This window comes from Alosa pseudoharengus, unplaced genomic scaffold (genome assembly GCF_046254945.1).
Source record: "Alosa pseudoharengus isolate Yale_2024_CS ecotype anadromous, Long Island Sound unplaced genomic scaffold, YU_APseudo_1.1 YU_APseudo_1.1_scf_16, whole genome shotgun sequence".
NCBI lineage: Eukaryota > Metazoa > Chordata > Actinopteri > Clupeiformes > Clupeidae > Alosa > Alosa pseudoharengus.
This window is the reverse complement of record NW_027468630.1, coordinates 29,434,566-29,449,537: the sequence shown is the minus strand read 5'-3', so window position 1 is coordinate 29,449,537 and position 14,972 is coordinate 29,434,566. Positions and strand designations below refer to the sequence as shown.

General features: G+C 40.1%; 1 protein-coding gene across 5 annotated transcripts in view; it reads left to right on the top strand.

The window, feature by feature from the left end:
- Positions 1 to 14,972, top strand: part of neo1a (neogenin 1a) — a 95,388-nt gene that overhangs the window by 38,341 nt on the left and 42,075 nt on the right. For all 5 annotated transcript variants that reach the window (XM_076287633.1, XM_076287631.1, XM_076287630.1 and 2 more), the window contains exons 3-6: positions 8,391 to 8,666; positions 11,979 to 12,129; positions 13,080 to 13,216; positions 14,147 to 14,301. In XM_076287633.1, the coding sequence (XP_076143748.1) occupies positions 8,391 to 8,666; positions 11,979 to 12,129; positions 13,080 to 13,216; positions 14,147 to 14,301 (719 nt within the window). The remainder of the gene's footprint in view (positions 1 to 8,390; positions 8,667 to 11,978; positions 12,130 to 13,079; positions 13,217 to 14,146; positions 14,302 to 14,972) is intronic.

Below are 14,972 nucleotides of genomic sequence, written 5' to 3'. Positions count from 1 at the left end.
CATGCTATCCATGTGGGGGTACATGCCCACCAAGTTTCGTGTACCCCGATCTTTCAGTGTCCCGGGAATCATTGATGGAAATTTGGGCATGCGAAAAAGAAAAAAAAAAAAAAAAAAAAATCTGACTAAACCTAAATCTGACTAAAAAATCTGACTAAATCTGACTAAAATCTGACTAAACCTAATGAGGAAAAAGTGAAGCGCTGTGAATACTTTCCATATGCACTGTATGTTTAAAGACTAATTAGTGTTATTTTAGTAACGCTATGCAAACAAATAACAGGCCATTAATAATAGCAACCATTTGGTTGGCATTGGCAACTAAAACCTCATGCCTGGTTGCCAAGCTGGCAATCACTTTTAAAAGTAAATGTTGAGCCCTGCTTGCCACTGTTTCAAAGACCTATTAATTGTTAGGATTTAAAATGTTACCTTGTAGGGAGAAAATGTGAGTAACCCAAGGCTACTTTGGAACTGGCATTAGCTTACAGGTAGAGATGGGTTCTAGGGCTGTCATTTCAGAATACGATTATGATGACAAAAAATATGATTATACAAAGCACACACTTTCCCTCACACACTTTATAACATACGAAAAATCAGGCCTTACCTGACTTAATACGCTACACAACTCCTGGTACAGGCCATGACTTGATTACCTTAACACCCTCCTGACAGGTCTCCCAGCCGGCACAGTGAAACCCCTTCAGATGATCCCGAACGCGCCGGTGCGCCTGGCCTTTAACCAACCCAAAAGGGCACATGTTACCCCATTGCTCACCGACCTACACTGGCTACCTATAGCTGACCGCATTACATTCAAATCACTAAAGATTGCCTGCAAAGTAGTCTCTGGTTCTGCACCCACTTAACTTGAATGCCCTCATACAGGCATATGTTGCCTCCCGACCGTTGTGCTCCTCAGATGAACGATGTCTTAGCCTCGTTGACACCAGACCCTTCTCAATTGAGGGTGGGTCTGGAAAAGGTTAATTTACTGAAAGATCTCATGCCACACCTATTTCATATTTTTTTAATAATCCTTGATGTCCTTTGATCGAGTTTGTAACATTATTTGGGTTGGAAATGCCTTGGATTGCTTATTTCAAGCTATTCTAGCATTGTCTGAAAAGCCTGGTTGAGGAGACTGATGCTTTTCTCATGAATATTTAATATGTAAATAAGCCATGCTCTGATTGGTAGTTGCAAAAGATAAGCGGACTACACGTGGTCTGCCTCTGCAGCAGCAAGCCGGACAGTTGAGAGGTTTCTAAGGTTAACGTTACAGATAACTTGAGATGTTAACTTTATTTAACTGCATGATCATTGTGAGAAATTGTTATCCTCGCTATGGTTAGTTTCTGCTCGCCTTTTGACACATTTAGCTAGGAGACACCGTAGGAGACAGTTAGTTTAATGTTTTTCGCTGGTAGCAGAGGCATAGCAAGTCATATTTTAGAGATATAGAGCTGCACAGTCCCGCCCACAGTCGATGCCGAAAGTAAAACTGCAATGCAATTTCTTCATTGACAATTGCGGTATAAGCCATAAAAACTTAACTGCACGTGGTAGACTAAAAACCAGCTGTGTGTGTGGGCGGGAGGGGAGTGGAGCAGTGACTGTGTGTGTAGTGTGTGTGTGGGTAGGTGGGGGCAGTGTGCTGTAAGTATGTAGAGGATGTGTGTTGGAGAAGATCCTGAAGACAATGTGCTGTGTATGTAGGGGGGGGGGGCAGTGTGCAGCAAGTATGTAGAGGAGGCTTACTGTAGCAAACAGTGTGCTGTATGTATGTGAGGTGATGACAGTGATGATGTAAGTGTGTGTTTTTTGTGTGTGTGTTGGGGATGGGGGTGGGGGGGGGGCAGAAAGGCTAGGCAATCAAGGACATGGGTAGATGGAGGAGAAATCAAAATAATAAATAAAAAGTTCTATGGAGATAAGCAAAAGTTGGAGAAAGTCAGATATGTGTGTGTGTGTGTGTGTTTTGACGTGTGATGAAATAAGAAAATAAATAAAAGGTCTGTAGCATAGGGAGAGGGATGTAAAAGTGCTAAAAGTCTTGTAGGTGTGTGTGTATGTGTGTGTGTGTGGGGGGGGGGGGTCATGAGTGCTGAGGAGTGAATGAGTGCAAAGTCAATATAGTGTGAGTTCAGAGTTGGGAAATGTTTGAGAGTGCTGAGGAGTGAATGTGTGCAAAGTCAGTATAGTGTGAGTTCAGAGTTGGGAAATGTTTGAGAGTGCTGAGGAGTAAATGTGTGCAAAGTCAGAATAGTGTGAGTTCAGAGTTCGGATGGCCTGGGGATAAAAACTTCTCCTGAGTCTCTCAGTTCTGGCTTTGTGACTACATAGGCGTCTTCTTGATTTCAGCGGTAGGAATAATCCATTGTTAGGATGAGAAGAGTCCTTCAGAATCTTTTGTGCTCTTAGGAGTACTCTTCTGGAATAGATATTTTGTAGAGCAGGGAGTTGAGTTCTTATAGTACGTTCAGCTGAGCGCACTACTCTCTGCAGAGTACTACAATCTCTAACTGTGGAGTTCCCATACCAGGTGATGATGCTACCAGTTAGAACACTCTCAACCGCTGAAGTGTAGAAGGCCTTCATGATGGATGTAGAAACTTTGAATTTCCTTAGCTGACGAAGGAAGTAGAGTCGTTGTCTGGACTTCTTCAGAACATATTGAGTGTTAACAGTCCATGTTAAGTCTTCAGTAATGTGGACACCAAGGTATTTAAAACTTGTGACTCTCTCTACAGGTTGCCCGCTGATCATTAGTGGGGTGTAACTGTAGTTCTGCTGCTGCCTTCTGTAATCCACTACCATTTCCTTGGTTTTATTGATATTCAGTGTCAAGCTGTTAGATTGACACCACTGTGCCACCTCATCAACCTGATCCAAGTAGAGCTGTTCATTGTTGTTACTAATCAGGCCCAAGATCACTGTGTCATCTGCAAACTTGATGATGGAGGTATGACTACTGTTGGCTTTGCAGTCATGTGTGTAGATGTTGTACAGCAGTGGACTCAAAACACAGCCTTGGGGAGCACCTATGCTTATGGTTAATGAGTCAGATGTCAGACCCCCCACTCTAACCACTTGTGAACGGTTGGTGAGGAAGTCAAATATCCAGTGACACAGGGTGGAGTTCAGTCCTAAGGCCTTCATCTTTGTGACCAAGGTGAGAGGTACTATCGTGTTGAATGCTGAAATAAAGTCGATGAACAGCATCCTCACATAATTCCCATTCCCCTCCTCCAGGTGAGTTAAGGTGGTGTGCATGAGGTTTGAGATGGCATCCTCTGTAGACCTGTTGGCTCTGTAAGCAAATTGGAGGGGGTTGAAGGAGGCAGGGAGGGATGAGCAGATAATGTTTTTCACAAGCTTCTCAAAACACTTCATCACTGTAGACGTCAGGGCTACTGGGCGGTAGTCATTCAGACATGATGGACTTTTGTTTTTCGGTACTGGAACAATAACAGACTGCTTGAGGCAAGTAGGAACTGTCTCTTGAGCCAATGATGTGTTAAAGATATAAGTGAACACAGGAGCTAACTGAGCAGCGCAGGATTTCAAAACCCTGTTAGAAATTCCATCCTGTCCAGCAGCTTTTCTACAATTAACCCTCTTAAAGGCATTGCTCACATCGACCTCAGAGACACAGAAAGGTGCATCCTCATTTGCTTCACATGCTGCAGCTAGTGCAAGATAGTCTGTGTTTTTCATGTCAAAGCGAGCATAAAAAGCATTAAGTTCATCAGGGAGGGCTTTACTCACATTCATCATAGGAGGGGACTTTCTTTCAAAGCCAGTGATGGTTCGGAGTCCTTTCCACACTCGTGCTGGATCACCCTCCAAGAAATCCGCTTCAACTCTGTCTCTATAGCGCCGCTTAGCATCTTTAATAGATTACTGCCTATGGCGAAAATCTTAATGTGATTTAAAAACTTTCTTGACGAATATTGGTACTTGTATCAACAAGGATTGTGGTTTATACATCACACGAACTTAGTCAGGGCCAATACACTATCAAATAGACCACTGTAAATGTTAGTTTAAACACTCAAACTTTTCAGGTATCCGACAGGCTAACCTTTAGCATTTCCGACATTGTATGTCATTACATAATGCAGCTAACATTAGCCTACATGCTGCAACACAGGTATGAAATATATTATGTTTTAGTGAGTGTCCAAAGGGGTGAAAGCCACTTTAAATTGGGTCACATTATTGACTGTTGTGTGTCCAAGAGTCAGTTTGTTGGTTTTGTAAAGGCCAGCCTGAGGGACAAGACCTACAAAGTTGTGGTGAGTTAAGCAGGGAGGTTGGTAACGTTAATGCTCCTAGCAGTGCTAGTTAACATTAGCTAGGCTACTGTAGCCTTCATACTGTATGATTCATATCAATCATTAACCTCATTTTCCACTGCATCAGTCATCAGCCCGACTGAGCAGTGATGACAGCATAGGATGAGTCAGGTAACGTTACGAAGCACTGCACCATGTTTGTAACGTTAACGTTAACCACTTTCACACACACACGATATAAAATACACGATGATAAATATAAAATTCAATATCAAAACACTATTATTTACACGATTACTCCTGAAATAACTGCTATTAACTGCACATTCACTATATAAAAATCACTGTTTGGAGGAAAGCGTTTGCGTGCTGTCGCCGGTTGGAAATGGTTTAAATGGCAAAATAAATCGTGCCGATTTTGCCTATATTATTCAGTGAGGCGCGGTGGTTTATGGGATGAGTAGTTCCTTCGCTCGGAAATGAAAATATGTACAGTCTTGTACCTTTGACTTTTTTTGGCTTTATTTTCTCTTCATTTTTTCACTCGAAATGATATGTTGTATGCTTATGAGTTATGCTGTAGCTGGGTAGCCTAAGACATGCTGTAAAACTCTTTAGATACGGATTTTTCCAAACGTCAATGGGACAAATGAATGGGAATCTTACATCTGGCACCTAACCGCATTTTGGCTGTGGGCGGGACTGTGCAGCTCTATAGCACAGTGATTCTTAAACTAGGGGTCGCCAAAAACTTCCGTGGGGTCGCCAATTATTTTCTGTATTCAGTCTGAAATTATTATTGAGTTCAATTTATGAGTTCAATTTAATATGTTGCTTGCGAATAGGTTGACAACGCTACAACGTCCAGTATTAGCCCAATAATTAGGCTACGGCGCTATAATCATGGCTAATTTACCAGTTGCCACTTATTCTGTCCTCTTCAAAAAAATCTGGCTGAGGCTGTGGTGTTAGGCATAGGATGCGAACGTGTGTAGCCAACTGAGAAGATATTAACGTGGCAAATGTTAATATTTTTCCCTCGACCGGCCCAAAAGTGAAGCTGCCCACCGGGAATTCTCCCGATTCTCCCGATTACCCACTCCGGGCCTGGAAACAATGTAACTATCTGCTCCCACTACGCAAACTCAACTTGTTCCCGCTATTTTAAGTAAAACAAAACAAAAGACATAGCCTACTAGCCAAAATGGACAGGTGGCTGCTTAAAAAATTGAACAAAAGCTCGGAAGTGCCATCTACCAGTGCGTCTACTCCTCCGTGATCCTCAGACGGGACAAGTCTACAGGCCGGTGAGAATAAAAAAACGCGTCGGCATTTATCAGAAAGAATTTCTGAAATATGCATTCACTTGCCAAGTTAAAGATAACCTCGACCACCCACAATGTGTCATCTGCGGCGATGTTCTGGCGAATGAGAGCTTAAAACCTGTCAAAATGAAACGACATCTCAAAATACAGATGTCGGCTCAGCACCTTGGAGGAAAATCTCTGTGTCACCGTATGCAGCATTCCTCCTAGAATTAACTTGCTATGTTCACGGAAGCATGCCCACCCTTCCCATTGAAATTGTTAAAGATAGTAAACCAAAAAAGGGAAATAAAAAAATACTGTTATTGTTATCGCCATAAATATAATTAATTTAACGTTGTAGGCCTAATGCTGCATGTGTATGTGTGTGTGCGTGCTTGTGTGTGCGCGTGCGCTACGCACATAGCACTCTGATCTGATGTGGCGGCAGCCTACACTTGTTTAATCGTGATTGTTTGGTTTTCTTTTCGGTTCTTGTTCATATGGAGTAAATAAAACAAATGCTTTGCTTTCTAGTTTTTGCTTGATTTAGTTGTTAACGTTTGAGGGGGGTATTTGAGTAGGCTAAGGACCTAGAATGGATTTGGGGAAAGTGGGGTCGCCAGACCTCGCCATACTTTTTTGTGGGGTCGCCAGACAAAAAGTTTAAGAACCACTGCTATAGCAGATGTAAAGTCCTCATGGAGACAACATGCACGCTAATTTTATGGACAGGAAACAAACACCGGGACTCGTAAGCAGTTATTTAACTATCGGAGGCATTATTTCTTTTTATGATTATCGAAATCCCATTCATTCGCTCATAGGGATTTTTTGTTATAAACCGGAACAGGCAAAATGCTAATCGAATGCATGCAAAATTACGGTAGTGTCTACCACACTCTATAGATCATGTAGTTAAATTTTTTTAAACCAACTTGATGCAAACCCCCTGCTGCATTCCCCATAGTTGACATAGTCATCGTCTTCGAAATGCGTCAAACACTACTAAGTTGGTACCATGTTCCGGTATTTCTCCAAAAATCAATTGTAACCATTTCTCCCTCAACTCCTCTTTCTTTGGCAGGGGATGCAATGTAGATGTTTTGTTTAAGTATAACACACAGATTCGCTGTCGTTCTGCCATTGCATTCAAAATTCGGTAACTAAGCAACTATGTGTATTAGCCATAGACTGTGGTATTAGCACTAGCTCAATCTAGATTCTGTCAGAACTTCTGTGGGTGGATACGAACTAACCAAGTGGGCAGGACCATGAATAATAATTAGTCAGTGCTAAGTAGCAATGACCGTTTATCCAGATTGGCTCAATTTTTCTGCCTTTTCCTTTCCTTGGCTATTGCATACAGCAGACAAACCGCATGAATTTCAAACTTACCACAGGTCACAAACTCAATTTGACCTATGTTATTTAAAAAAACAACTGGAAAAATGGGATGGGATCTTTAAGACTTCCAGCAGGGGCGTAACTAGCAGTGAAATTAAATGAAATTGGTGCATTAAACTTACCAAATAGTTTCAGACGTGTAGCAATCTTGTAAGATTTTAAATGCAGTTGTTTATCAATTCCAAAGAAATACACATCCATGCCGGATTAGCAATTGTATTTAGGTGCCCGTCTTTTAGGAACATTGGAAATGGGCTTCAATTCAATTACGGAATGCTTGGTCATCTCATTTTTAAAGAAACTGTGGGCATGTCATTGGACTACAGGTTTTCTACAGGAATGGGCATGGTTTGTACGGGCACTGCACTAGTTATGTTAGAAACTCAGACTGTAATATAATCGCCTCAATATCTTGAGGGTTGAGGGGATTAAGTTTCATTTTAGGTGTGTGTGTCTGTCTGTCTGTCTGTTTTCGTGTCTGTTTTTTAATTGTGTAGGCCAGAAGTAGCATAATTAGCATTTAATAAATGAACATAATACTTTTATACATTTATTATTTTGTGCCCTTTGATATTTTATCAGATGATCAAACTGTTTACTATGTAAACTTAAAGGAATATTCCACCATTTGGGGAAATTACTCATTTTCCACCTCCCCTTGAGTTCAACTTTTCTCCAGTTCCTCCAGCCGTTCTCCGAGTCTGGCGATACCACTTTTAGCTCCAGCCTAGATCATTGAATCGGATTAAACCATTAGCATCTCGCCTGCTAGCATCACGTTTAAAAGTGACTAAGATTTCCGGTAATTTTCCTATTTAGAACTTGTCTTTTCTTAAGTTAGAAGGCGTAATAATCTAGTCACTAACCAATTCGTCTGCTGCAGCTCAACCTTGTTGCTGGAAGTTAGTCTACAGGGACTATTTTCAGGTGCTGAATGATATCATTGTGCTGCTGTGCCCATGGTGTTACTTGATTATTACGCTGGATTGAGAGTATAGTTCCATGTCAAATCAACCTAGAAAATCGCCACGTTTCATTTTCTGTTGGTCTTATTACACTTTTTCTAACTTGAGAGAAGATTTGTTTTAAATAGAAAAATTACCGGAAATCTTAGTCACTTTTAAACCTAATGCTAGCAGGCGAGAAGCTAATGTTCTTATCAGATTCAATTATCTATGCTAGGCTGGAGCTACAGTAAAACTGGTATCACCAGACTCAGAGAACGGCTGGATGAATTGGAGAAAGGTAAAAATCAATTGTTTAACTCAAGGGGATGTGGAAAATGAGTGTAATTCCCCAAATGGTTGAATATCCCTTTAAGTTGATATATTCTTCCCTTATTATTCCTATTCTTATATCCATATTTTTTCCTCAGGTATACCTAGGTTCTCCAGTCAGCCTGAAGCAGGTCTTGTGAAACATGGTGACAACCATGTATTCTTGTGCGACATTAATCAGGACCTTGTGGCTTTTTCCCGCTGGGAACTCAACCGGCAGCCCATATTGCTTGATCAGAGGGTCTTTCAGCTGCCCAGTGGGGCACTGGTTGTCAGCAATGCCTCTGATGCCGATGCCGGACTTTATCGCTGTGTGGTTGAAACAGGGGGTGCAGTGAAAAACAGTGAAGAGGCGGAGCTTAAAGTCATATCTGGTAATACACACTGCATTTTTTGTTTCTCAAATGTAATGTCTGACTGTTTGCTGACACCAGTTGCACCTTCCACTTGTTGTTACATCTACACAATAAGAGAGTACCAGGCAGAATGTAGAAGTGCCATCGTACGAGTAAATTACCCTACATGACTGGACTAATTATATGCTATTTATTATCATATTCAGTGTCTACTGAAGGATTTTTTAGTTCAGATACTAATGCTTATGTTACCTGCATTTTGTTTTGACTGCATGGTTTAGTCCTGCACCTGCTCATGCTCGAGCCCACAAACTTTAGGGGATTCTACACGTTATTTCCAGATGTAAAAGTTTGCCAATAGGTCTATGTTGTGTAGCCTGTGAGCCACAACGTGGACCAAAACAAAAATTACTCATTTGAAAGAGGGCCTAATAATTGTGGAGAAAGCTGTGGAGACAGTATTTGTCATTGATCAACCACTACAGAGCTTTCCCCGGTATACGCTATAGCCCCAAATCGTAAACAGTGGATTAGTTAAGGGTGGTGAGCTAAACGCTTCCCAAATAGCATTTTTTAACCAGTAATATTGTTCAAAACAGAACCAAATTTTGTCAGTAGCTTGTTCAGGGTCCCTACACATAAGTACACAAAGTACCAGATAGATAGATAGATAGATAGATAGATACTTTATTTAGAGTTTATTACATGGCAATTCCATGGAAAATTACGCTTTTTGTAACATCCATAACGCCATTAAAATGTGATGGTATGGTATGATGTGAATGATTACATGAAATTTGAGCATTTGCTATTTTTGGCTGAACAATGTACATGAGAAAATGAGGAGAGGAGCTACAAGGCAGGACTGTCTCACACACACTCACACACATACACACACCCACACACATAAACGCACACACTCGCGCACACACACACACACACACACACTCGCATGCACAGACAAGCATACACAAAAGTTGCAAGAGTAGGGGATGGAGTAGGAGATGGAGACAAATTGACTAGTGTGATTTATTTTCACGGAGAGGATGTACAGGACTGAGCGGCGGTTTGTTGTTCTGTTAACAGATAGTTTTTCCTATGTGAGGCCCATCTGACTATACTGAGCTACTTGAGCTTGGTTGGCTACTGCTTCCTTACAATAATGTGTGGATGTATTGGACCATTCTAACTAGATCTGCGGATCTGCGTAGGCCAAAATAGTTGGTGAAAAATAAAAAACAACGCCTCAGTGGATAAATCTAACTTGTATTTTAGTATTATATTTGCATTTTGTTATATATATTTGGGTTTTGTAATCTTTCAGAGAAATATGTTAACCATTCCTGTTTCAGTTTGTAGTCAGGTCATTATAAGTTATCAAGACCTTCGGGGCAACCGCCTTTAACTTCTGTTGCAGCAAGTTGTGCACAACAGACAGACATACGATAGTCTGTGGAGTTGCAGCTTTATTCAATGATCAGCAGTTGAAACTATGCTTAAATTTCCCTCATCACAAACTCTGATTTGGTCGCCAGCTTTTCCGTTAATCTCCGTTCAGTATCTCGCTGGCCGCAGACACTCAATCACTGACTGACATCACGTTAATCTTAAAGGAGTCACACCTACTGCTATTTTGATAACTAGTTTTGCTGCTGTACCATTGAGGACAGGCCTATTATGAGTTCAGTCCATCATTGGTGGTATGAAAAATAACTGCAATTGAATGCTGCTTATTAAATGCTGTCCCTTTCACTTTTATTTATTTTTCTAAGTGTAATAGTAATGATGTCATATGTGTTTTAAGTAGCACACTGCTTGCCAAGTAATGGGTATGGATGCGTCTCGCTGCTCTGTCTGGCATGCTGTTTGTTTGTGGAGCGCTTTGTGTTGCATGAACACAATGTGAACACTGACCATCAACTAACGGTAGACATTAACATTAAGGCAAAACTTGTTGTTGACTCCTCTCCAATCGTAAAATTTAGGTTTTTGAGCATAAAGTTTTCTAAGTCATCACTCCAAATTACTTTCTGAGGCGTGTCTTGATGCTGTTTGGCTTATTATAAGGTTTTGAAGCATTGATGCAGTAACAGCATGCTTAATCACCCCTAAGGATAGCCTAAAAACAGCTTCTTCTGAATCTGAAGTGTCATCTGATTTTTCCTCTTCAACCTTGGGAATTCATTGCTGTAGGCACTGGATGACATGGCCCACACAGTTCACTAATTGTTCCTGGACTCTTCCCCTCATCCACTATACGTTCGACCAGCAATACATCAGCACCACGCCCCTTTTTAGATGAAAACAATCTAGAATCACATAATTGATCTCAGTATGAAAGACCAGTAGCTGACACTCTTTACATCTAGTTTTTAATTTAGAATAGAATAGAATACATCTTTATTGTCATTGTCACAGGTACAACAAAATTTAAAGTGCTCTCCAGTTTGTGCATCATTTACAGGAGATTCAATCTGTTTACTAGCACAAGGGTTTTGAAGAAATGTCTAACTCATGTTGAAACTATTTACATTACCAACCCAATTCACTTCCAATACCCCAGTGTTGAGGACAAATATGGCTCATTAATAATTCACTTCCAATACCCCAGTGTTGAGGACAAATATGGCTCATTAATAATTTACTATTAGTGTAAAACCGTTTAGCTTGCTAACTAACTGTGGACGTTCAGTATAACATTCACAATTATCTGGTCTTAGTAGTAGAAAATCCATTTGTATTTCAAGTGGTAGAATTGCGTTGTAACTTGTGTAGTTGACCTTGTGACATGTAAAGTTAAGCTTGCCAAGCCTAACTAAATAGTCAGCCAAATGCAGGTAAACATTGGCCATTGATAACATTTCAATCATGACTTTGTTTGTGATACCCTTATCTTGTTCCTTTTATTTATGCTTACTCAAAGCAAAGATGTAAAAGTGCGGCTTCAGAAAGTAAAAGTCTTGAATGTATTGGTCCTATCTGTGATTTCACTAATTAGCTGATCTACCTGGCTTAAGAAATGCGCTAATTAGAATCAGCTGATTAAGTAAATGGTTGGAACCAAAATGTGGCAGGACTATTTAATATTTATTAGCTTGTTTCTCTCCCTATGTCAATGCAGCCATGTTGGTTTCTATTCAATCTAAGCTGTCGGGCGGGTACGTGTTGCAAAGTTCCAGGATGTGCCAGTATTGGTCTACACTGGCAGACTTGCTCTCTCCTTGTTTTTCCACATGAAATTTAAAGAAACACTTGTACCGCCTCAAAAAAATGTGGTCCAGTCTGGAGCCTTGCTGTCAGTCATGTGCATCTGTCGCGCTTGTCTTTCAGAAACCGCAGAACGGAGAAAGCTTGAATTTTTGAAGACGCCCTCAGCCATGTCCAGAGTGCTAGGGGACAGTGTACTTCTTCCCTGTGTGGTGACAGGGTATCCTGCTCCCTATGTTAGATGGATGTTTAATGGCCAGCTCATTGAGGAGAGGTATGGAGATGTTTTTGATCGATTTGAAAGTAGGCTACTAGGTTGATTGAAAAAAATAACCACAAGGGCACTTGTATGTCACAAATCACAAAGGAAACTCCAACACTGTTTTATGTTTATGTAATGATGTTTTATGTTTCAATCACTTTTCATACTATGTATTCATGGTCACTTACACTGTGTCTCAAAAGTCCATTCTCCTTCTAAAAAGTCCTTGTGGAAGGACTTTTGAGGGAGCTTCATTAGCATAATGATATTTGATATAGAAATATTAAAGGGATATTCCACCATTTGGGGAATTACACTAATTGTCTACCTCCCCTCGAGTTAAACAATTGAGCATAGATTATTGAATCGCATTAGACCATTAGCATCTTGCCTGCTAGCATCACGCTTAAAAGTGACTAAGATTTCCGGTAATTTTGCCATTTAAAACTTGTGTGATATCATTGTGCTGCTGCACCCATGGTACGTTCGCAACGTTCCTTATTTATTACGCTGCAATGAGAGTATAGTTCCATGTCAAATAAGCCTCAAGTTAAAAAGTGTAATAAGAAAGTGTAAAAATGAAACGTGGCGATTTTCTAGGCTGATTTGACCATGGGCACAGCAGCACAATGATATCATGCAGCACCTGAAAATATTCCCCGTAGGCCTTCCATCAGCAAGTTTGAGCTGCAGCAGATTATTACGCCGGAATGAGAGTATAGTTCAGGGAGGTGGAAAATGAGTGCAATTGCCCAAATGGTGGAATATCCCTTTTAAATTTAAATTATATGCCAATATCTTCTACACACTTATGTTCTAAACCATGACATTGCTTCACACTTACCATTAGGTGATATTTGTGTAGTTGCAAGGGCAAATGATTTTGAACACAGTTCTTCTCTGACAATACTTTCATTTAATGACTCACTTTCTTCTAATGACTTGTTATTCATTGTCAACAGTGAGGGACGTTTTGAAATTGTTGGTGGGGGAAGTCTGCATGTTCTCAACCTAACTGAAGAGGATGCTGGGACATTCAGTTGCCTTGCAGACAATGTGAATGACTCCATAGAGGTTCAGGTTGAGCTTAAAATTCAAGGTACAATATATTGTTTGGGGAATATCGTGGCTTCATGTTGTACGGTATTTGTGGTGTGTCTGTTAGTTTACAGAATGGACAGACCACATACATTTTAGCTGAAATATTCACATGATTTTTCGTTTAAAGTTTAGAGATTAAACTTATAAACAGGACACACACTTTAATTCATGATGCTTCTTTATTGATGCACTTATTAAACTATTTATTTTGTAAAGTATAGTAAAGTTTAGCTATAAGTGAAAACAATTGTGTATACAAAGGCTATGCGATCAGGCGTCATTAGATGATATATGCTAATTCTCAAAATTATTCTTTGATTTGGAGGATGAAAGAAATTATACATGCTGTTTTGTGAGACCTATTGAGGTGTCATTGTGTGTTGTGTGTTAAATATAGCATGTTGATTGTCTTGAAAGAGAATTTAAGTTTCCTTTATGTCTTTTTGATATTTTTGAGGAGTGCTCAAAACCAAATGATGCAGATATCATAGTGAGCCTTATAGTTTTAAGCAGTTCAGTCTCAATTTGGCAGCCTTCTGTAAGTGTGTGCATGTGCGTTGATGTTGGCTGTTGTGCTTTTACAATGTAGTCCTAAATGTCGTGACATTACTGATCATGTGAAAATTTTGCAGTGGCGCTTAAAATCTGCTGCGCCGCTGCTAAATACATAGTAGGGGAAACACTGCATTTTATGATTTATTACAATAAATGACTTACATATAGCACCTTTAATTTACTACATATTAATGCATTGTGATGTGTAGCTCTACTTTGGGCAGTCAGCACACAGCAAGTAGCAGTAATCCTTAATTTCACATATATTTTTGTGTGTTTTGTAATAAATTGTAATCAGTGCATTTTTTTAAAAACAATTCTTGAATGTTCACCCTTTTAACATAGCCAAACCTTACTGCTTTCACGTTTTCAGTTCCTCCCCAGTTCCTGAAAAAGCCAGTGAACACCTATGCTCATGAATCAATGGATATCATCTTTGAGTGTGAAGTAACAGGTTCACCTGCACCGACTGTTAAATGGGTCAAGAATGGAGATACGGTCATCCCCAGTGACTACTTCAAAGTAATTGTAAGTCCTAATGATTATGGAGAGTTTGCAAATCTTGTCCATTGATGAATGTTTATAAGTACATAAGTCATAGCCTGCCACTCTGGATGTTTGTCAGAATGATTACTTTAGAAAAAGTCATGCACACACCTGCTTTCTTTTGCAGCAAAAACACCAATCTTTGGTGTGTTTAGGTATCGGGTCACAGTCCATACAGTGCCCTCCACAATTGTTTGGCACCCTTAGTAAAAATAGTAAAAAGATCAAGAAATCCTTTCTTGATGATTTATTTTACAATCACAAGTTTACTTTAACGGTGACATAGAATGGTTGAATGGGATATTTATCCTTGTTCTGTGATGTGACATATAGACAACAAAATTTTGGTTGGTGGGGATTTTAAACGTGTGGTTTTGCACCTATTTGGTGTCCTTTCGGGCTTAACTGGCAACCTCATTATGAAATGCAAGCACTTAACGCTGATTGGCTGCCTTTGCTGCCACTCAAAAGGATGTAACTTCGCCGGCTTTGGAATACGGATAGACCAACTTTTTACAGCTATGGCCCATTCACAGATTCAGCCTTATACTCTAATGCATAAATATGCCCAGAGGCTGTTTGGGTCTTGGTCTGACTGTAGCCTACAGTTCGAGCAGAACGAAAATAGAACCGTTTCAACTAAGCCTTTTTGT